General features: G+C 47.7%; 1 protein-coding gene across 1 annotated transcript in view; it reads right to left on the reverse strand.

The window, feature by feature from the left end:
* Positions 1 to 233: 233 nt before the first annotated feature.
* Positions 234 to 22195, reverse strand: part of FAM234B (family with sequence similarity 234 member B) — a gene marked incomplete at both ends in the record, with an annotated part of 32307 nt that continues 10345 nt past the window's right edge. Inside the window, 10 exons of the mRNA XM_079715714.1 lie at positions 234 to 469; positions 1966 to 2083; positions 4667 to 4822; positions 7259 to 7340; positions 7516 to 7659; positions 8640 to 8781; positions 9109 to 9256; positions 13937 to 14067; positions 15568 to 15756; positions 19523 to 19621. Coding sequence (XP_079571840.1) covers positions 234 to 469; positions 1966 to 2083; positions 4667 to 4822; positions 7259 to 7340; positions 7516 to 7659; positions 8640 to 8781; positions 9109 to 9256; positions 13937 to 14067; positions 15568 to 15756; positions 19523 to 19621 — 1445 coding nt within the window. The remainder of the gene's footprint in view (positions 470 to 1965; positions 2084 to 4666; positions 4823 to 7258; positions 7341 to 7515; positions 7660 to 8639; positions 8782 to 9108; positions 9257 to 13936; positions 14068 to 15567; positions 15757 to 19522; positions 19622 to 22195) is intronic.

A 22195-nucleotide genomic window follows, 5' to 3' on the forward strand; every position in this document is an offset into this window, starting at 1 on the left:
AGGATCCCACACCTCCAAATGTCTCCTAAGAGAGACGGTACCATTTCCAGCTCAAAGCAACTGAGTAGTAGTTCACTGTCATGAGGTACCCTTACAAAATAACACTGGTTGAAAATAACTGTTTCCTGATACCCAGCTACTCAAGAAGGCTCCCACTCCCCACATCTTCTAAAGAGCAGACTCGGGGTTGGTATTATCTGCCTTCAACCCTCAGTAGTAACCAAACATTTCTTTCACAAGCTCTTCACCTGGTAGGGAGAGTCAACGAACTTTATCCTAGAGAGGAATCTTCGCAGCTCCCCGCGGCCAATTTTGGGGGCCGTCTCCTTCAGCTGGACCACTTGGCCCTCCATCAGTGCCCACCGCAGACTAAGCTTGCTGACCACCAGGGGTGCTGGATGCCCTTCAGAGCTTGGCCCTGTTGTCCTGGTAACATAAAAGGCATCTTTCCAGAGGTCGTTGATCCCAACTGAGGAAAGACAAAAGCAAGAGCAGTTAACAAGGACAGGAGACTGGTTTGGTTCGGCAACTGGATTCATTCACTCATTTCCTCCTTCGCTAATTCATAGAAGAAGTTGACTGAGCACCTAATCAACGCAAGGCACTGACTAGACCATGGGTGCCCAGGGGTGCAAAGCAGCAAATTCTCAGCCTCTGTACCTGTGCTTCTCTGAAGCTACTTCTAAGAAGGCCCCAGATCAGGAAGTGAGAGGAATGGCCAACTGTGGTGACAATTTGGTAGAAAAGTGAGCACAACAAACTAGAAATTCTGAGAATTCCTAGACTGTCAGTACCTGGCGGCATAAGCTATGGACATAGCCCGTGTTTATTGTGCCTCATCTATAAACCAGGTATTGTAATAAAAATGGTCTTGATTCTTAATTACCATTACGTAACGTTCACTGAATAACAATTTATGCTACTATTGAAAAAGAGGTCATTTAGATCCAGTCACAGGATTTTGCAAACTCACACCTCCCCGCCACGGCCCTGCTGAGCACAAAGCCGGTGGGCAGGAGTACTTGCAAGTTCCAGATGAGCTGTTCTTCCCAGTGCAGCCCAGTGGGCCCAGAGTCACAGCACCAACCTCACCTTCAAGGCAAACGAGTTTGTAAGGAGACAGCAAGTCTCTGAATGGCAAGCGAATACAGAAAAGAAGTAAAGAAAGGAACCATGGCCGGCCTGGCCGGCCCCAGCAGGACTGCAGACTCCCAGAGGCCAGTGTGGGACGGGACCCTCTAAGGAAGGGACCATCGGACGATCCCAGACCTGCTGCGGTGGCCGACTTTCCAGGGCTTTGCATTACAGGTCTCTAATATGTGATCCCAGTTTTGCTCTGTGGTGTTATTTAGATGCACATATAAGGTAGAACACTTCCAAATGTTAACGGCGGTTATGAGTGATCAGATTACGGGTGATTTTCCTTTTTCCCTTTTTCTCCTGGCGCCGGTTTCTATGCGATGGTCATGTGCACTTTAGTCCAAAGAAAGTCTCTACTGAGCCTAAACGAATGCCCTGAGGAAACATCCTGCCTCTGCTTTATCCTTTGCAGTGAATTCCAGGTCCTAAGCTTCTACAAGGTCGAGAAACTAGTCTGATTTGTATTCCCAGCACCGGGCACAGTGCCTGGTGTATGGCTGATGCTCGGTAAACATCTGCTGAAACATTAGCTCCGTGGACCCTTGGGGATGGGATAACACTGCCCCGCAGCTTCCAGCATGTTTGGAGGCTGCGGGCCCTCACCCCGTGAGCCGGGTGCTCCCCCCCAGAGGGCGCTCTCAGGCGACTGCCCCGGGCACCAGGGCCACCAGGGGAAATGCATGGGAGCAGCTCGGCACACTCATCCTGCTGTCACCTGCAGGCACACACCCTCCCCTTGGTGGGACGATGGTATCACCCTCACCACGGCCAGCACATCCCCTCCCCTCCTCTGTGTACACAGACCCCACCGTCCCTGGGACTTACCCTCTGAAGCCGTCACGGTGCCGGTGGCATTGGCCAGATCCAGAAGAATGGAGGGGAAGGCTGGATGCAGGAGGTACAGGTGGTGAAGGCTGGGTGGCTCGGTTCCTAGGACGACATCCTGAAAACGAGCAACAGTGAGAGCAAAGGTCAGTCCACACACCAGCGTACGATGTCCCTCAGATCAAAGGGTGGTGGAGACGGTGGTGATTACTCATCCCCTGCGATCCCAGCTATGAGGGTGTGTTTGAGAGAAACTCCCACATACCAGAGACATGTCATTTCCAAGAGCTGAAAACACTGATTAAACACTAACTTCTTCAAACCACTAGAGCTAGGAAATGCTTTCTCGCTTATAAGAAAAAGAAAGGAAGAAAGGAAATGGGCATGCCCCAGGAGAGAAACTGATGGGGGCCCTCGCAGTCTGGTGCCAACAGAGTGTTAGGAACAGGTTCTTCCCTGACAGCAGGCAGGGGGGCTTCGTGGAGGCAAACTCTGCATATTAAAAAATATATATTGAGCCAAAGACATTTGCTTTCACTGGATATTGAAGTCAATCGCAAGAGTCAGGCTAAAAAAAAATCACAAAAATCTTATCTGTTCCTGAAATAAACAGGAATGGACCAAACAGAACTCACTAATCATAAAATAAAAATTCCAAGGCCTGAGTGTCAATCTCCTGACCCCCGACGGCAGAAAAAAATGCACATCAGGGACTCCCCTGGTGGTGCAGTGGTTAAGAATCCACCTGCCGATGCAGGGAACATGGGTTCGGGCCCTGGTCCGGGAAGATCCCACATGCCGCAGAGTAACTAAGCCCGTGCACCACAACTACTGAGCCTGCGCTCTAGAGCCCGTGAGTCACAACTACTGAGCCCACGAGCCACAGCTACTGAAGCCCGCGCACCTAGAGCCCGTGCTCTGCAACAAGAGAAGCCACCACAGTGAGAAGCCCGTGCACCGCAACGAAGAGTAGCCCCCACTCGACACAACTGAAGTGAGTGTCAGCCCTGCTTCCACACTGTCAGCAGGGGAGGGGACCCGTGTGCGGGAAGCTCGCGGTGCGCTCCCACCGCTGTCACAGAGCAGAAGAGGGCTTTCCCACACACCTCAGGATCCCAGCACCGGCTCAGCTAACACGACAAGGAAATAGCCCAACTCTCTCCTCACTGCCCGTGGCATGGAGTCCAAACTTCTTAGCGTGAAAACCAAGGTCTTATGCCTTTCAACCCCAATCTGCCTTCTCTGGCCTCCTACAATTATATGCCTATGCACCCCACGCTCTAAGAACGTCTGTGAAACAAACACATGCTTCACTTGACTTTACCTGACCTTGGCCAATCTTATTCCCCCTTAGACGTCTTCCTCGTGAGCCCATTTCCAAACATGAAAAAACTTCTTGTCCGGAGGTCCCCAACTCGATCCCGCCTCTTTCAAGAAAAGCTCCCTAATCGCCCCCAACAAAATGACTACCCCCCTCCCTTTGTGCGTCCATCTAAACTTCCTATGTGCACCTCTATTACAGCACTGGTAACATGCCTTTGTTTTTTTTTGTTTTGTTTTGTTTTTTATGGCTCACAGGCCCAACCACTCCACGGCATGCGGGTTCTTCCCGGACCGGGGCACGAACCTGTGTCCCCTGCATTGGCAGGCGGACTCTCTACCACTGCGCCACCAGGGAAGCCCCATGCCTTTGTTTTGTGGTCATTTATAGACACTTACATTTGACAGTCCTCTGATCCGAGCCCCTCATTTTATTAAAGGAGGAAACCGGGAAGTTAAATGTTAGGTAGATTGCCCACGTTCACATGTCAGGGAACCGCAGAGTTAGGACAACCATTTATGGAAATCTGATCCGAAAGCAAGGGACCATGTTAGCATCTTCATTAACGAATAAAGAGCATGAGACTCAAAATAGTTAAGTCCTCGAGCACAGGGCTAATGAACGCAGGACTCTCCCTCTGTCAGGCTACTCGATCGCCAGGGACCATCCGTCTTCTCCTGCAGAGGGCAGCACTGTTCCTAGTTTACCTCGAGGTCCCTGGTACACAGTAGGTGCTGGTCAGCTGTGTTTAACTGGACTAAATCAGGATGAGTCTTACTCAAAATCCCCAGGCACCTTGTAGAGGTGGCCCCGTGCCTCCTCAACCCCGTTAAAGTGCTGCAGGACAGCATTTAAGACATTCTCAAACCTGCCTTCCGTGTATCGGAGCTTCTCTCCCGTGATCCCCCAGGTGAACCCTCACCTTCAGCCCAGCGTCCCCCACCACCTCTGCTTTGCCACCCTGCGGCCCCGCCCATTTCTGAAATCTCAGCTGATTCACCTCAAAGCCCAGCCTCAGCCCCTATGAAACCCTCCCTGCCCACTGCGGACCAGGCATGGTTATTTCTCTTCAACAGGTGCAGCACATAGGAATCATCTGTAAATATGAGTCTAGACTTCACCCTCTACCTACACCTCCCACTGTCAGGAGCCAGTAGCTGGGAGCCGTTGTCAGCTTTCGCTGCTCAGCGGAAAGGCAAAGCAGACGGAGCACAGCTCAGAAGGAAGCAGGTTCCTGTCCTGCCCACCTGAGGGCTGTTTCATCTCTACCCACAACTGCTTGGAAGTGCGGCTGGTCTAATAACACCTCCGGACCCAGTCAGCCCCGAGAGCTGCTGCCATCTGATTAAGTGACAGAGGGACCCTCCCAGGCTCACTCACAGGATTGGGCGATGCACCTGACAGCCCTTCAGCCCAGAAGAGGAAGACAGACTTCTGGTCCACAGCGGCTGCTGAGGTGGCCGGGGTTTCTTCCATGTGACACGGAATGCTGTAACTCCAAGCGATCATGCCAGAGTCCCCATCCACCACCATCACCTGCAGAAGAGAAGACGGTGAGCACAGGCCATCCTCAGAGAGACAGCGGAAAACACAGGCGCACCCAAACAAAAACCCACGGACATGCAAATACCACATATATTAACAGGCGGGGCTTACCAGATGCAAACAACGGGGTGTTCAGAGAGCGCTAAATAGCAGCTAAGCCCAGGACCCTAGATAGAGTCTAAAGGACTGCAGCCTTCCCAGGTGAGAAGGGACATTATAAGTCATCTAGGCCTCCTCATGTCCTCAGATGAGGAGATGGAGGCTCAGGGACAGGAATTGACGCTGATTATTCTGCATTCGGGACAGTCCTGGACGGAGCAGCCATCCCACCATGGAGGGGCTGAAACCCGACCCTCATCCCTTCCCTCCAGCGATGCAGCTGTCACGATTATGATTACGGGGAACATGATTCGGTGACAGCTTTGTCCTGTCCCCTGGGCTAAAAGCTTTACAAGTTTGACTCTGTCGTGTGCGTCCTGGCAGGTGCAGCTCAGCCTAAAGGCAGTCTCAAATTTAAAAGAGCGTAGTCTGAACAGGCACAAAAACATAAAATGAAGAGAAACATTCACTCCTTAGTTGCATCTCTCAAGGGATAATTAAGGGGATTAGATTTATAATCCCCGGCAACACTTGTGTCTCCTGTCACCCCAAATACCTCGCACCGCACAGTTCTAGAACAAAACAGCCTCTCCTTTGCCAAACTCCCCGAGAAACTCCCCCACCACCTGCAGCCCCAGCATCTCCATGGCCTCTCTCCTCAGTGTCTCTGCCTTGCACCTCCTTCGACAGTCCCCTCCCTGTGCCCCCAGTGTCCTGGGCCTGCCGTTCTCTGCCCAGGATCAGACCCCGCTTCGCCGCGAGCAAGCAGCGGGGAAGCAGGCCAGCAGTCCACAATTCCCTTCATTAGTCTCGGGGAGAAAAGAAGTCTAGAGATACTACACTAAAACACTTTAGCCAGTGACACATATTATTCCATTTAACTGTCACGACAACCCTATGAAGGCAAGTGATCTTATTACTCCCGTTTCACAGATGCGGAAACTACAGCTGAGTGAGACTGTGTCATCTGCCCAAGGTCACCAATTAGTAGTGGATCAGGGACTAACACCCAAGCCTGAACCCTCAGCATCTCAGCTCTAAACCAACCCGTATGTACCCTTCTTCCTTCATCCTGCTGGGAAAGCCAACGGACATTTCAGTCTCTACCTGAATTATCTTTGAAACACACTCAGGCACTGCTTCCCTCCTGTCTAGCACTGCTGGAAGGCTCTCCCCGAAGCGGCACTTGTGTCCTCGGATCTGTCCCCTACTCAGGACTAAATAACCCTAGGCTCTACGCCTCATCTGAATTCCGCAGCCTGGCCTTCAGGCCCTCCAGCAGCTGAGCGCGTCCTGACCGCTCTGTTAGGAAGGCCCCTCCGCCCAGCCTCCTATATCCATCCAGCAAACGTCTTCTCTCCTCTCGTGACTCTGCACATCTAGAGCCCAACCGACTGGAAGCATCTCTCGACACCCTTCCCTCCATCTGCTCCCCACGTCCCTGTGGCGTCGTGCGAACTTCCGTTCCAGCACTTACCACGACATACGCGGCACAGGCACCCCGGTGACTGAACCACACGAGGCAGTGGCTTGTTCTCATTGATGCTGTGTCTCCACAGCCATCGTCTGTGCCCCTGGCACAGAACCTGGCATACGTGAGAGGCAGTGATTAAGTGTTTGTTGAAGTCACTCTCAGGGAACAGGGTACGATCGTATATAAATACATATTTCATGCTGAAGATGAACCAAAACGCTCAGTCGGTTATAAAAAAAAAGAAAATTAAAAAACTCGAATTCTGCCTGTAATGTTAAAGGAATGACAATTGTCTATCCAGTCATTAAATCCTCACAATGTACAACCTGACATAAAATCAGAATGACCTACTTGTGTCCTTGGAACACACCCTACCGTCTATCTCAGGGAGCTGGAGCCCCTGCCCCCGCCTGCCTGCCTGCCCACCCTCCTCCAGAAACGCAGTTCAGCTGCAAGGCTCTGCTCACCTTTCCTGCCTTTATGAAGTTCTCCGTAACAGCCTAGCCACCCCGGCTAGCCCACCTTCTGTGAAATCTAGGAGTATGTGTGCTGAAGTAGTACATTTATTTATACCTGCCTTTCCCCATCAAGAGACTTCAGAAGGCTCCTGTACATTGAGAATCCAGAAGGAACGCCTGCATAGGAAGGAGGGCAACTAGAAAAGCTTCTGATGCTGTGGAGTTTAGCACTGCATTGTGACTTTTCATTTTATCCATTCAGCTAGCCTTGGAGCTCTTTGAAGGAAGAGACCATATTTTAGGTTCCTTTTATTTCTCACGATGCCTAGCGCAGGGCTGGACACCAGGTTTATACTGGATATAGGTTTTGACTGATCTTGAGTCCCCAGGTTTTACCTTTTTCAGCCCAACTCCATTCGGTATCTGCAGCAGGAAGTCTAACGTCTCATCATCCGTGAAATACCCAGGAGTAGGCTGGCTGCAAGTGAGAACAACGTGAGTGATCAGAAGCAAAGGAGGAAAAGAGGAGAACCGAACTCCTTCCCGCCCCCTTCCCTTGCACTAGCCCTAGATATCAAGCAAGGATTCTGGGTGATTTTGAAACGTGGGCAAGTGGAACAAAAAGCAGACATGAGGAGGAGCACACTGCCAACCTGCGCAGGCCTTGGAGGCTCAAGGTCCAGGAAGGTGTGAGATTTTGCCCCTGAAGCAGGACAAGGCCTTGTCTGGTTGTGATCAGGAGGTTGCTGCTGTTGGAATCCGGCACCTTCACCGTCTGGAGGAGCTCCACTCCATCACTGAGTTAAACAAGACCCAACAGTTAGTCTCAGGCTTGGATGAGATTCCTGCCCTGCTTATTCTGGCTTTTCTCCTCGGCGTACATATTTGTATAGACCCTTGCATGTGTCTTCCACCAGTGTCTTGTCAAGCAGGGCACTCTGTCATTCCGGTTGAATCTCCTTTTCTTGGTTTCTTTAGAAACCGAGGAGCCCTAGAAAATTCAGGCAAGTTCAGAAGAAACTGACAGGAGAAGTGCATCTCGCACTGGATGCTCTGGGAAAGATAACACAGCTGAGGACAGGGGCACGGAAGGAGACGGAGGTCGGGACAGGATGCCTGAAACTGTCATTAAGCTCGGACAGCTGCTCATGCTCTACACTGCATCCAATCACTTCTCCCTCTGTACAACTGGGACTACTCTATTTAACATCTGTCAAATGCACTGACACAATGTGATACTGCCTAAGAAAATGCTAGAAAATGATCTGAAGCTTCTGGGAGGAAAAGAACGATGACAATTATTACCCAGGGCTGGGGTGAAATGAGTAAAATCCACGGTAGATAACAAACAATGTGCTTTTAGTTAAGAAATAAACAAGAAAAAAAAATAAGATTTCATGGATGCTGCCCTTGCTTCTGCCAAAGTGATTCTTCAACTAAGAGAAAAGTAAGGCCGATCCTTCAGCACAGTTTTACAAGCAGCTGTGTTAAATAAATCTATCTCCCTACCTGAGGTTCCCCAGTCTCACCCTGCCCTGCTCTGACTGCCACGCCAAACAAATATCCTTCTTCGCCGCCCAGGTGCGAAGTGATCACACGCCATGGTTACCCACACGTAGACGTCAATGCTTTAGGTCACCAAGAGAAACTTAAACCAGATCAGAAGGTGGTATATGAAGGCCAGCACTGTTTTCCCCCCAAACCTCTGCCCACGTGTTCACCAGCCCAACCAGACAATGACTTGGTCTCACTGGGACGGGGCCAGACGGCTGCCCACCTGTAAATGTCAATGAGCTCAGACAGGTTGGTGGATCTCCGCCTCTCCCACTCGGGCTCGTCTATCTGCAGGGAAGGTGGTAAGCGGTCTCGATTTTGGGCCTGAACAAAAATGTCCCGCAGGGCGACAGCCTGGATATTTCCTAGCAGCACAGAAGAACCAACACGGAGAAGGTGAACTTTACAGCACTCTCCCAGGGTGAGGATGGGAGCGAGAGACCCAGAGCCTGGGCAGGTGGATGGGTCCAACACAGCCCACCCGGCCCAGCAGGGGACGAGTGGGGAAGTGCTTAAGTGGACGCTGGGCAGAGCTTCTCATTGGAGAAGAGTGAATGCCCTGCGGCAGGGGGCCCGGGCAGAGAAGGTGACAGAGGGCCGGTGTCAGTGACTCCAGGCTTTCTCTACGTCACACAGGGAGGCCTCACCATACACCCATGGGGACAGTAGCAAAAATGAGCCTTGCTTCTTACCAAAGCCAAACAGGATGTAGGCAGCCCCGCTGGTGGTGATGTAAACCTGAGGGCCGATCAGGTTCCCCACTCCGACGATGTTGTACTTCACGGGTCGGCCCATGGGACTCCCTGTCCGGCCAGACACCAGCAGAAAGCACAGATCTGGCTGACGAAGTGAAAGACGGGTGTTGAATCCATAGAAGCCTTATCGTTTCTGAATCAAATCGTTTCTCTAGATAGTCATTGTTTCCTCATTAGCTAAGAGGTGAGAAACGCCTCCCGAAGTTGGAAAACCCAAAGCCAAGCCCACTTCGTTCTATTTCCCTGGAAGTTGGAAAGTGGGGCAAATGCCCCATTCCCTTGTTAGATGGTAGCTCGGGCAAGTTCTCCGAAGCACAGTTGTTGCTGACAAGCAGTCTCCTGAGGCAAAGAACTCTAGCCTAGAGCTAAACAGAGTACAGCCGACCCCCGGTCTCTACCCCCATACCCAGAAATCCCCAGTAACATTTGGTCCCAGCAGAATCAGCGCAGGCAGTGTGCTCCCATCATGACATACACGTCTGGCCCGGCCACTATCAACCTCACTATCAAGCAGAGATCAGCAAACCTCTTCTGTGAAGTGCCAGACAGTAAATATTTTATGTTTTGCCAGCCAGATGGTTTCCGTAGCAGTTACTCTACTCTGCCACTCTAGCATGAGAGCAGCCATAGATAATACATGAATGAGCAGGCGTGACTGCGTCCCAATAAAACTTAATGAAAACAAACTGCAGGCCATAGTTTGCCAACCCCTGCACTAGAGGATTTTCTCTTGGGAATAGAGTCACTGGTTGGGAAATATAAGGACTACATCGATATCTTGACTTCAGTAAAGCTTTTGACAGAGTTTATCATCATGAATTCTTATGGACAAGATAAAGAAATGTGGTTCTCAGTGTACCCCGAGAAAGGGCCAATGCCAACCCAGACGGAGGTTTCAGTGGAATGTCACAGCACCCAGCTATTATCTCATTCCTATTAATCATTCTTATCAAAGACCTGAATGAACAGAATTCAAGTTTATCACAAAGCTGAGAGCGATAGGTAATATGCTGTTTGACAAACTCAAAATTCCAAGAAGTCTTAGACTGGAAGATGGGTCAAAATCTGGAAGAAAAGATTAGGCCGTTAATTAAGACGTGGGTATTTTATGGTAACAAGACTTATCGTGGTGATCATTTTGAAATGTATAGAAATATCAAATCAGTAAGTTGTTCGCCAGGAACTAACACAGTGTTGTAGGTCAGTTATACTTCAAAAACAAATAAACTCATAGAAAAAGAGATCAGATTTGTGGTTACTAGAGGGAGGGATGGTAGGAGAGAGGATGGGATGAAGGCAGCCAAAAGGTACAAACTTCCACTTATAAGATAAATAAGTACTAGGGATATAATGCACAGCATGGTAAACATAATTAACACTGCTGTACGTTATATACAAAAGTTAAGAGAGTAAATCCTAAGAGTTCTCACCACAAGGAAAAATGTTTTTCTATTTCTTTAATTTTGTATCAATACGAGATGATGGATGTTCACTAAACTTACTGTGGTCACCATTTCATGATGTACATAAGTCAGATCATGATGCTGCACACCTTAAACTTATACAGTGCTGTATGCCAATTATATCTCAATAAAACTGGAAGGAAAAAAATGAAAGAAGTAGGGAAAAAAGACGTGGGCATTTTAACGGGTTATAAACAAAAACTGATTCTTAGAAAGGCTATCACAGCCTTTGGCTGCATTTATAGATATACAGAGTCTATATCAAAAGAAGCAACAATGTCCTTATGTTGATATAACTGGTTATATTACAAATAGAATACTGTTTTCATTTATGGGTACCATATTATAAAAGAGATACAGAGAAAGTGTAGTGAAAAAAGAAATCAAGAAAGAGAGGGGTCTGGATCATTTTGCATGAGGAACAGTGTGAGAAATTGGGACTGTTTAGCCTTGAGAATAGCAGGCTTTAGAGAGACCAGGCTTCCAGCAAAAGGGCTTTCATGTAGAAAGAGGATTAGATTCAGAGTATTCTATGGAGCTGAAGCCGGCACCATGAATGGAAGCTATGAGAAAGCAGATTTCTCACCAATAAGAATTTTCTAGAGTGGGCCAAGAACAAACTGGACTGTCTCACAAAAGAGCACTATTGCCATCAGCCTGAGGACTCAGAGGGAATGGGTGCCAATGTATTTGGAACAGTGTATCAGCGACTGTAGCGCAGTGTGAGAGGGTTAACTTCACGGCCTCTAAGGTCCCTTCCCACTGACATGCTAGCCCAGATCTGTTCTCTAACCCCAACCGTGTCCAGTTGTCCCAAGCCCGCCTCACTCCAGCCCCAGATCTAAGAATGCCACCCCTCTGTATCATAGACCTAATACGTCTCATTCCTCCTTCCACATCTGCAGTTCAGAGCAAACACATTCCTCAGGTTCTTTTTTGCTGGTATAGAGGTCAGAAAAGTCAGTATGAAGATGAAGCTACTGCTCTGAACCCACCACTTCTCCAAGGTTTTTCTAGTCTTGCCTATCACTTTCCAGGCAGAATGGAGACTAGTCCATATCCCCTCCCTCCACCACCATATCCCCTCCCTCCACCACCAAAAAAGGCACAGAGTAGAAGCAGGTGAGAAGCCATTCCTGTAACAGAGCCCCCTTGCTAGGGAGGGTCCCTCAGTCAGACCTGAACTGTCAGCCCGTCCACCATCGCTGGCTAGAAGACAGAGTGATGTCAAGGCCAAGATTTTTAAACTTGTTCGGGACACATAAACCTGTTCACTGTCTTGCTATGCTTCTAACAACCATAATTCCTTTAAAAAGAAACTCCTCTATTTGTAGTGAGGTGGATGAACCTAGAGTCTGTCATGCAGAGTGAAGTAAGTCAGAAAGAGAAAAACAAATACCGTATGCTAACACATATATACGGAATCTTAAAAAAAAAAAAAAAACAACGTTCTGAAGAACCTAGGGACAGGAGAGAAATAAAGACGCAGACATAGAGAATGGACTTGAGGACACGGGGAGGGGGAAGGGTAAGCTGGGACGAAGTGAGAGAGTGGCATGGACATATATACACTACCAAATGTAAAATAGATAGCTAGTGGGAAGCAGCTGCATAGCACAGGGAGATCAGCTTGGTGCTTTGTGACCACCTAGAGGGGTGGGATAGGGAGGGTGGGAGGGAGACGCAAGAGGGAGGAGATATGGGGATATATGTACATGTATAGCTGATGCACTTTGTTATACAGCAGAAACTAACACACCATTGTAAAGCAATTATACTCCAATAAAGATTAAAAAAAATAATAATAACCTATATGGGAAAAGAAACTGAAAAAGAATGGATATAATATATATGTATAACTGAATCACTCTGCTGTACATCTGAAACTAACACAACATTGGAAATTAACTATACTCCAATATAAAATAAAAATTAAATTAAAAAAGAAACTCCCCATACTTTCCACTTTGGGACCTTCTGAGAATCACTCCCTGATGGATGTCATCATTAAAATGTTCCCTACTCCCAGGTCTCTTTATTCACAGTGACTGGAATGCAAAAAGATTATGTGAAGAATTCCTGACATTTTGCTTCGGTCTACTTTGAGACCAGTTGAAGAAAAACAAACAGAAAGGACCCCTAAAGGTGACTAGCCTTCGGAAATGTCGCTCACTGTCTATCTTCTTTTCTCTCACCTCACAAACGTAAAGCCTTGTCTGAGGTACTAGAGCAAGGCTCCTGACACCTGTGACTGGTGGAGCTCTCTGGTGGTGCTCTTGACAGAAAACCGTAAAGTACTGATAGATTTCATTCCATTCTAAATAATTTTACTTGCAGATTTTGTAACTCCACTCCATATATACACTACAAACATCACAACAAGGTCTAGTAACATTAAAATAAGCTATCAAATGAGGCACAACGATCGGGAGCCACATTTTCCCACAAATATTCCTGGCTGATTGTTGTCCACGAGCCTTTCCTGGCAGACTCACACTAGACAGTCTGAGAAAAAGTCTAAGAGAAAGTTTGACAGAAGCCCTGAGAAAAGCTTCAGGAATAAAAACTTAAAATTGAGATAATTCTGTCCATTAATATATTCTTTCCTGTGATTTATGGGGGGAAAAAAAACCTACTATTATTTTATCTGTGCAGAGAATAACTAGTTCCAGGTCACTGGAGTTCCAGCAAAGCCTAACTGAGAAGCATGATTTAGGGACCACTGTACCAGAACCAAAATCTGCAGGCACAGCTTAAACGACAACTCTTTCTTTGGTTGCTGTAGTTGTTACTTGTTTGACTTATAATTTTTTTTCTATATATATCTTATGAGCTTTCTATCCGTCTGTCTCATTGTTTTATAATTGCAATAAAAGTTAAATATATATAGTAAAACCAACAATGTGTACACTTGGTGAAAAACAGGCGCCACTCTGAGCATTTCATATATGTTAGTTCTAATTTTCATAACCATCCTGCAAGTAGAATAACATCCCTGCTTTACATACGAAGTAACCAGGGCTGGGGTAGGCTCTATGGCTTGCCCAAGGCCACAGGGCAGTAGAGCAGGAATTCAAACATAGACCTATCTGGCTCCCAAGCTCTGCCATGCCGGTCAATGGAACCTGGAAAATGGGTTCATAATGGTAATTTATTCACTTAATTTCACAAAGAGAATTTATTTAAACCTAAGCCCTTGTAATGAGAAGGTTTCAAGCAGCATTTCTAATGATGATACTAGGAAATGACCAAAGTTGACACTTTCCCTGTAAGAGACAAGGACCACCTAACATGGAGCATACCTGCAATTCCCCAATGACCAGAACTGCGAGATCTCTAATGCCATCTTCATCCAGGTCTGGCAGCACCACGCCTGGGGCAGCCAGGGTACCGTTGGGTAAGGAGTGTGGGTCTAAAGTCCAAATGGCTTTCCCTGGGGAAAGATAAGTACACTCATCACAATTAGGGATTTCTGCCTCTGCAAAAGGCAGATGCAATGCTCCCGGGCCAGAAAAGAGACTCAACAGGCTGAATGACAGACAGCAACTCCTACATACTTTTTCCTTTCATTTTTATCTTACTGGGGAGAAATGGAGCAGGGGGTATGAACTGAAATCCTCAAGTATCTGGCTAACAAGCCCATGTAATAACTTCACACCTGAATTTTTTAGGTAACATGGACATGCTGAAGACTCTCTAAGAAAGAAGAGCCCACTTGTCTGGGGTGGAGGAATTGATCTGTTAGAGATGATTCCAACTCCTAAGGAACCATCCAGGGTTCTGTTTGGGCAGCCAAACAGAAGCTCAACTCGCTGCTTCTACCATGTGTTCATATAAGTAGAGAAATCATAAAAGGGTTTCAAGATGAATTCAGTGCTGGAGTTAACTCACACGCAATTTTTTTTCACTCAGAAGAACCCCACTCCCAAATTCCAACCTTTACAACTAGGAAGGAGGCTATTTTACTCAGCTTCACTCAAGTCGAAGGTTAATGAGCATACTGGAAGTATAAGACTCTGTAAGGAGCCTTCATTATATTTGATTCTCTTCCATTCCTTTTGTCACGTATGTCTGAATGTGATAAAAAGATAAAAGAGGCCAAATCAACATGCCTCCACAAACCTTAGTTTCTTCGCTGGCATATTTTTCAGTGGTTAACACCCAAGTTTACACATGAACCCTTGCATGTCAAATATTGAATACAAAGAGAAAAAGCTCCATGGTCTTCTATACAAAGAACAGAGAAGGGAGATTACTTAGAAACGGAAAGCCTTGGGATAGGTTCTGTTTGGATAACTGAGTTTAGCCCCATCCTATCACCAAGCAGGTTGAACCATGGATCTACTACTCACTCTGCTCAAACCCTTTCTCCTTATTTCCCTTAATATCCACCTTGCAGAGCAGGAAATCAGACCTCCCACCATGGGAGAGTGGAACGGTCCCTTCCCTACCAGACTGTTCTAACCTGAGATTAGGTCTCCCAGGAACAGGGATCTCTTGTGGTCAGTGATCTTTTTTTTTTAATTAATTAATTTAATTTATTTATTTTTGGCTGTGTTGGGTCTTCGTTGCTGCGCGCGGGCTTTTCTCTAGTTGCAGCGACCAGGGCTACTCTTTGTTGCAGTGCGCAGGCTTCTCACTGCGGTGGCTTCTCTTGTTGCAGAGCACGGGCTCTAGGCATGCGGGCCTCAGTAGCTGCAGCACGCAGACTCAGTAGCGGCGGCACGCGGACTCAGTAGTTGTGGCACACAGACTCAGTAGTTGTGGCTCGTGGGCTCTAGAGCACAGGCTCACTAGTTGTGGCGCACAGGCTTAGTTGCTCCGTGGCACGTGGGATCTTCCCAGACCAGGCAAGAACCCGTGTCCCCTACATTGGCAGGCAGATTCTCAACCACTGTGCCACCGGGGAAGCCTCGCAGTCAGTGATGTTTACCTGATGTTGCGTTGAATGCGCTGAACATCTTGTGTGTCCCCGTCACAAGGCAGATGGTTTCGGCCACTCTCCCTGGCATTAGATCCAGACAGGTAATATCTCGGGCCTCCTCGGGGAGGGGACTAGACCAGAGAGTACTGCCATTCATCCCCGAAAGGCACACGAGGACAGCAGGTGGCCTTGAGACACCTAAAAGCACACAAAAGACAAGAAAGGGCAGGAGGCAGAGGAGATAAGAAGGAGAGATGAGCGGGGGGCTAGAAAACCAAAAGGAAACAGAGGTAAGGCAGCAGCTCAGACCTGTGCGCTCAGCTCCCTCCTGTATTTCTGGCAACAAGGTCTGCAAACAGAGTACCTGTCACACCTGTTCAACACATCTCGCATGTAAGACGACATCCTCCAGGCAACCCATGTGCACCTCTTCTCTCCCAACACACTTGTTGCCGTGTCTGTCACCTTAGCCCCCGCTGAACAGGGACATCCTTCAGGCTAAAGCCTGTCACGTTCACTTCTGCATCCTCCGTGCTCTGCAAAGCGCTGAGCACATCTAGCAGCCAAGTGCTTTCTGAATAAAAGGAGCAAAATCAAGAATATGGAGGGCTTCCCTGGTGGCGCAGTGGTTGAGAGTCCGCCTGCCGATGCAGGGAACACGGGTTCGTGCCCCGGTCTGGGAAGATCCCACATGCCGCGGAGTGGCCGGGCCCGTGAGCCATGGCCGCTGAGCCTGCGCGTCCGAAGCCTGTGCTCCGCAACGGGAGAGGCCACAACAGTGAGAGGCTCGCGTACCGCAAAAAAAAAAAAAAAAAAAAAAGAATATGGAAAAGGAGTGGTTGGAAACAAACAAACAAAAAAGACGGGAAGCAAAGCTAGGCTCAGAAAATTGACACTGATCTAGAATATGTATAGAGCAGGAAGCAAAGTACCTGAATTCTAATCATCGCTAGCAAATGCTCCCTGAGAGCAGAAAACAATCTCTTTAAAAAATAAACCTGGGGAATAAAAAAGGTCATGAAGAACCTAGGGGCAGGACAGGAATAAAGACACAGACCTACTAGAGAATGGACTTGAGGACATGAGGAGGGGGAAGGGTATGCTGGGACGAAGTGAGAGAGCGGCATGGACATATATACACTACCAAACGTAAAATAGATAGCTAGTGGGAAGCAGCCGCATAGCACAGGGAGATCAGCTGGGTGCTTTGTGACCACCTAGAGGGGTGGGATAGGGAGGGTGGGAGGGAGGGAGACGCAAGAGGGAAGAGATATGGGAACATATGTATATGTATAACTGATTCACTTTGCAGAACCATTGTAAAGCAATTATACTCCCATAAAGATGTTTAAATTAATTAATTAATTAATTAAACGAGGGGACTTCCCTGGCGGTCCAGAGATTAAGACTCCACACTTCCAATGCAGCGAGCATGGGTTTGATCCCTAGTCAGGGAATTAAGATCCCACAAGCCGAGTGGCACAGCCAAAAAGTGAAACAAACAAACAAAAAACCCTGACGATTATACTTAGCAAAGATCAGGAGGTCCTCCTGGTCTAGAGTTCCAGGGAATCAGCTGCTCTGGCCCCAGTCAAGAAAGAATACTTGGGCAAACTTAATACCAGCTGGCAAAGGATCCGAGCAGCTCACCTCTTTAACAAACAATCCTTTATGTCACTCAGTTAACCTATCAGAATAATAACTTTCTCTCTTGCCAGTTTCACATTCACTTTCAGGATAGGGATACGGCCCACCTCACACACTTCCACTTTTCACTTCTAGCAACAGCTACTAAGGATAGGGACACGTAGGTTTTAGAGCTTCATTGTACCTATTCCTCAGAACTGCTAATTAAACATACAACCTAAAAACAAGTGACAAACTGGTTTGCCCTTTCAGACCTTGTTGCCAGAAGCAGCAGTTTACATGACAAATCTCAGTGATGTATGTTACCCCCCGGACTTCCCAGGGATGTTCTGATTAATAGACTGTGCTGTCCTTCCTCCTTCATGACCCTGTGGACTCCACATCAATTGCGTGACTCGTCTTTTTCCCGGTGGTGATGGGTCATCCTTTTCCCTTCACACCACGACCCCTTGAGGCAGAGACCACACTCCTCTTGTTTAGCTCAAAAGAACCAGTGCAGCTCTATGTAAGGTGCACAGCAGGTTGTTGGATGAATGAACAAATGAACAAACAAATAAGAAACACAATCCTCCTCATGTTCAGTGGCACAGATCTTTGAACCCACTGGCTGGGGCTATGGGCACAGCAATTTGACATAAGGGTCAAGGGCAGGAACTCCAGAGTCTACCAGCTACACCATTTGGATCCCAGCTCTACCACTACCAGCTGTGAGACTGATCAAGTTCCTTAACCTCACTGTCCCTTAGTTGCCCCAACTGCAAAAGGGGATAATAATATTAGTCCACATTATAGGTACATTGAGGGATAAATTCGTTCATAATATGTTATGTACTTACAACAGTGCATAGCACATACAAAGTACCATGTGTTAGTTAGCGCTATTATTATTTTTATAATCTATAACCAAATCAGGCTGGTCCATATTGTGTCCAAACTCATGGCCTTGCCATCATGAGTCCTGATATGTAGCAAACCATGTAAAATACCAAATGACTGAAAAAAAAATCTCTAAAAGTCGATGGGGGCAATTTTTACTTCAAAGGCTAATGAGTCATAGGCAGAAAATAAACATAATTAAGGTTGAATCATATAAAAGTCAATTTCTAGGCTGGAGGTTCTTCCCATAAACAAATCTATGCCCAAATCGCTTCTGCATATTACACAAGCCCCAGAAAGGTATTTCTAATAACGTCAGAGAGGCATGCAGCCTAGAATTCTCTATAACATACCTAAATGTTTATTCCAAGGCCTGAATGATTAAAAAACAGTTGGTAGGCCATCCTCAGCCTCAAACCAGAGTTCCTGTATCAGTTTACAGACTTCAGTTCGAATGCACTTAAACGGAGGACAAACCAAAAGCCCCCATGTACCTATAATGAAAATGCAACTTTTTTTTTTTGCAGTTGACATGTATTGGCTGGGGTCCCAAAAAAACCCAGCTCACTCAATTAGGGTAAGCTGTGGAGGTTTAATAAAGAGACTGTTTACAAAGATGTGGTCGAGGTGTAGGGAAACCACAAGAGACAGTACAGCCCCTCAGAACTGTTGCCACGCCCAGGCCCAAAGAGACAGGGGGAGGAAGCATTTCCTGGAATCCAGAAAAAGAAAGTCCTGTAAGAGGACCACCTTGAGAGAGGCTGTGACCTCTGATCAAGGATGTAGCCAGCCTGAGGTGGCCCGGGCAGAGGGGAGCCAGGGGAATAAATACCCTCTGGTCACTCTCTTCCTCTCCTCCAGCTTCTGGCCTGTGCTCCCCATTGGCCAAACCCAGTGGAAGTCTGCAGGCCTGGGACCTGACGTGATGCATATGGGTCAGCCTCCCATCCCGCGGGGAGCAGGATAGAGAGCGGAGATGGAAGAGCAAACAGACGGAGTCAAAGGAAAACACCCAGCCAAGAGGTATGTGTATAAAGATATGTTAGAACGTGAGCAAAAGCTTTCTGCCAGGGAGGGGAAGGTAAATAGAGTCTATGTTTATCATCATCTAAGAGGCCAGGGAGAACCGACTCAGAGAAAACTCAAGCAACCTAAGTGCTGGTGCTGTTCAGGGCAGGCGTGCGGCCAAGGAACCTCCTCCCTGGGTCTCAGGTTGGTCCCTGGACCGGGGCGCCCTCCAGCTCTCGTGCTCTGTGATTCCCTGAACCAGGCGTTACAGACATGCAGGAGCCTCCCGACGAGGCCCATCGTGTGTGCCGGGTCCCCGAGGGCTTCCTCCTCACTGCAGCCCGCTCAGGAGGCAGCCCCAGTGCATCCTCTGAGCTCACACCCTCCAGTCAACCAGCTTCTCCCGCCGAGGCCTCCCAAGACCCCCTCTTACCAGTGGTGCTCCCGTTCCCTGACGTCACGAAGGAGAGAAGCACGTCACGCAGGCCGTCTCCGTTCACGTCCGCCAGGTCCAGTGGAGACAGGTCCCCACCTGATGGACACATGAGAAACACAGGGTCCGCAGCAAGTTACACAGACCAGCCCCCTGCTCCAGGCTGGAAAGGGAATGCTCCATAAAAACCAGGCAGACTTCTGGGTCCTAGATAAGACACACAGAGCCACTTCTGCCTGTGCAAGGACAGCTAGAATCCCTGGGCATTAAACATAAAACCAACATGAGAAGACTCTGGAAAGCAGAGAGAAGGCAGACCGGCTGGGGACGGCAAGACCCAAGGAAGGACAAGCTGGTGGCTCCCCTGGGTTTTCTTTGGCCTCGTATCCCAGACAGGGTGCTGCAGAAGCTGGCAACCCAGAAATGCCAACAGGGACACACAGAAGGCCCCAGAAGAGATGGTCACCAGCCAAAGGACAGGAAAGGCACAGCCTAGCAAGACAGAAAAGTTTTCCACAAGAACTGCTCTAGTCCAACCAAACACCACAGATAAAACTGTGGTCCCAGGCAGCCCCATAGCAAAGGCCAAGAGGAAACCCTTGCCGGGCTATAACAAGGTCTCCCTCACCCCACCAGGGTCAGGTCAGAGAAGGCCGGGTGGGGAGGCTGGACTCCCATCCCCACCTAGCAGCACTCAGGCCTCCACACATGAGGGAAGCCTACGGTTCTATCCCCACCAAGCATTAACAGGGCAGCCACCCAGCCCTAGTGTCAGCAGAGGCCTGATGGGAGCCTGGACCTCCATCTCCACCCGGCAGTGACAAGGTAGGTAGTGTCATGCCCCCACACACCTCCAAACAGTGTGGAGTCAGAGGATGCTTGCCAAATTCGGAGAGAACTCACACATGGCTAGTGGAAGTGTAAACTGGTACAACCACTACGGAAGATAATTGAACAGAAACTCCTAGGGCTGGACATGCACATACCCTGTAACCCAGCCATTTCACCCCCAGGTTTATGCCCTAGAGAAATCCTTACACACTCCAACAGGAAACATGCACAAGAATCTTCTTAGTGGCATTACTTGTTATTTAGAAAACAGAAGTCACCTAAATGCTCATCGACAGTAAAGTGGATCGATAAATCATAGGACATCCATACCATGGAAAGTTAGTGGTGAAAATAAACTCCAGTGACAGTACATTGATACGGATAAGCCTCAGACATATTATTTAAATATGCTGAACAAAAAAGCAAGTCACAGACAACTACATGATTATATCAATATTTATATGAAATTCAAAAACAGGCAAAATTAAAGAATGTATCATTTAGAGATGCATATCTATGTGGTAAAACTTTAAACACAAGTAAAGGAATAACGACACAAAACTCAGGAGAGGAGAACCCTCTAGCGGGGAGAGGGAGATACGGTGAGTAGCGACACATGGGGAATTGCAAAGATCTTTACAAGGTCTTATCTCTTAAACTCGGTGGTGGATACACCAAAAATTCATTACTAGTCTTTACGCTGTATGTAAATATTACAAGAGCCAACTCAGAAAAAACAAAAAAGGAAGGAAGAGAGAGAGAGACATTCTATGTGTAGGAACATATCGTAAGACATATCCACCCAGTTTTGCCTTAAGAGAAAGTAAAGATGAGAACAAAGAGCTCATCAGAAGCTAATTCAGCTGGGATCAGAGAAGGGTCAGAGAGAAAATGTTTCTAGATCAAGATGATGCAGGGGTGTGGGCATACTGTAGGGAAGGGAAAATTTTTCCTCTGCCTTCTTAAGGTTTCTAGCTGAGACTGACATAAGACAGATGAACAAGGGAAAAGCACTCAAATTTTATTTAATAAAATTGTGCATGTGCATGGGAGTTCCCACAGTTAAATGAAGACCCAAAGACGTGGCCAGGCCGCAGTGTTTATATCCCGCATAGCACGAAGAGTGGCGACTGGAAAAGTAACTAAAAGGTATGAGGGAACTACAGGAAGATGAGAGTTATTCTAACAAGGTCTGTTTGTACAAATGCCTCTCTGCCTCAACCCCCTGTCTCTGGTGGTAACAGTGTTCTTTCCTCCTGGAATAGGGAGGGCATCTTTCACCTGGGAGTTTCATCTCCTGCTTTCAGGAAGAACTGAAGGTCAGAGTGGCCCTCTTGCACCTGCTATTGGTCAAATGCCTTTAACTCAAAATAGTCAATACACCAAAGCGCCACGGTGGGCTGGTGTGTTCTGAGCCCTTCAGCCTGGTGCAGTTTTCAAGGGACGGGACTGTTCAGCACCGACAGTTAGATGAGATCCCCAATCTTGACCCAGAGCAAGCTGTTTTAAAGAAACCTGCTCCACAACCTACATGTCCATCAACAGATGAATGGATAAAGAAGATACAGTACACATATACAGTGGAATATTACTCAGCCATAAAAAAGAAAGAAATTTTGCCATTTGCAGCAACACGGATGGATTTGGAGGGTGTTATCCGAAGTGAACTAACTCAGACAGAGAAAGACAAATACTGTACATCACTTATATGTGGAATCTCAAAAATACAACATACTACTGAATATAACACAAAGAAGCAGACTCACAGATACAGAGAACAAACTAGTGGTTACCAGTGGGGAGAGGGAAGGGGGAGAGGCAAGGTAGGGGGCGGGGGTTAAA

This window comes from Hyperoodon ampullatus, assembly GCF_949752795.1.
Source record: "Hyperoodon ampullatus genome assembly, chromosome: 11".
Lineage (NCBI taxonomy): Eukaryota > Metazoa > Chordata > Mammalia > Artiodactyla > Ziphiidae > Hyperoodon > Hyperoodon ampullatus.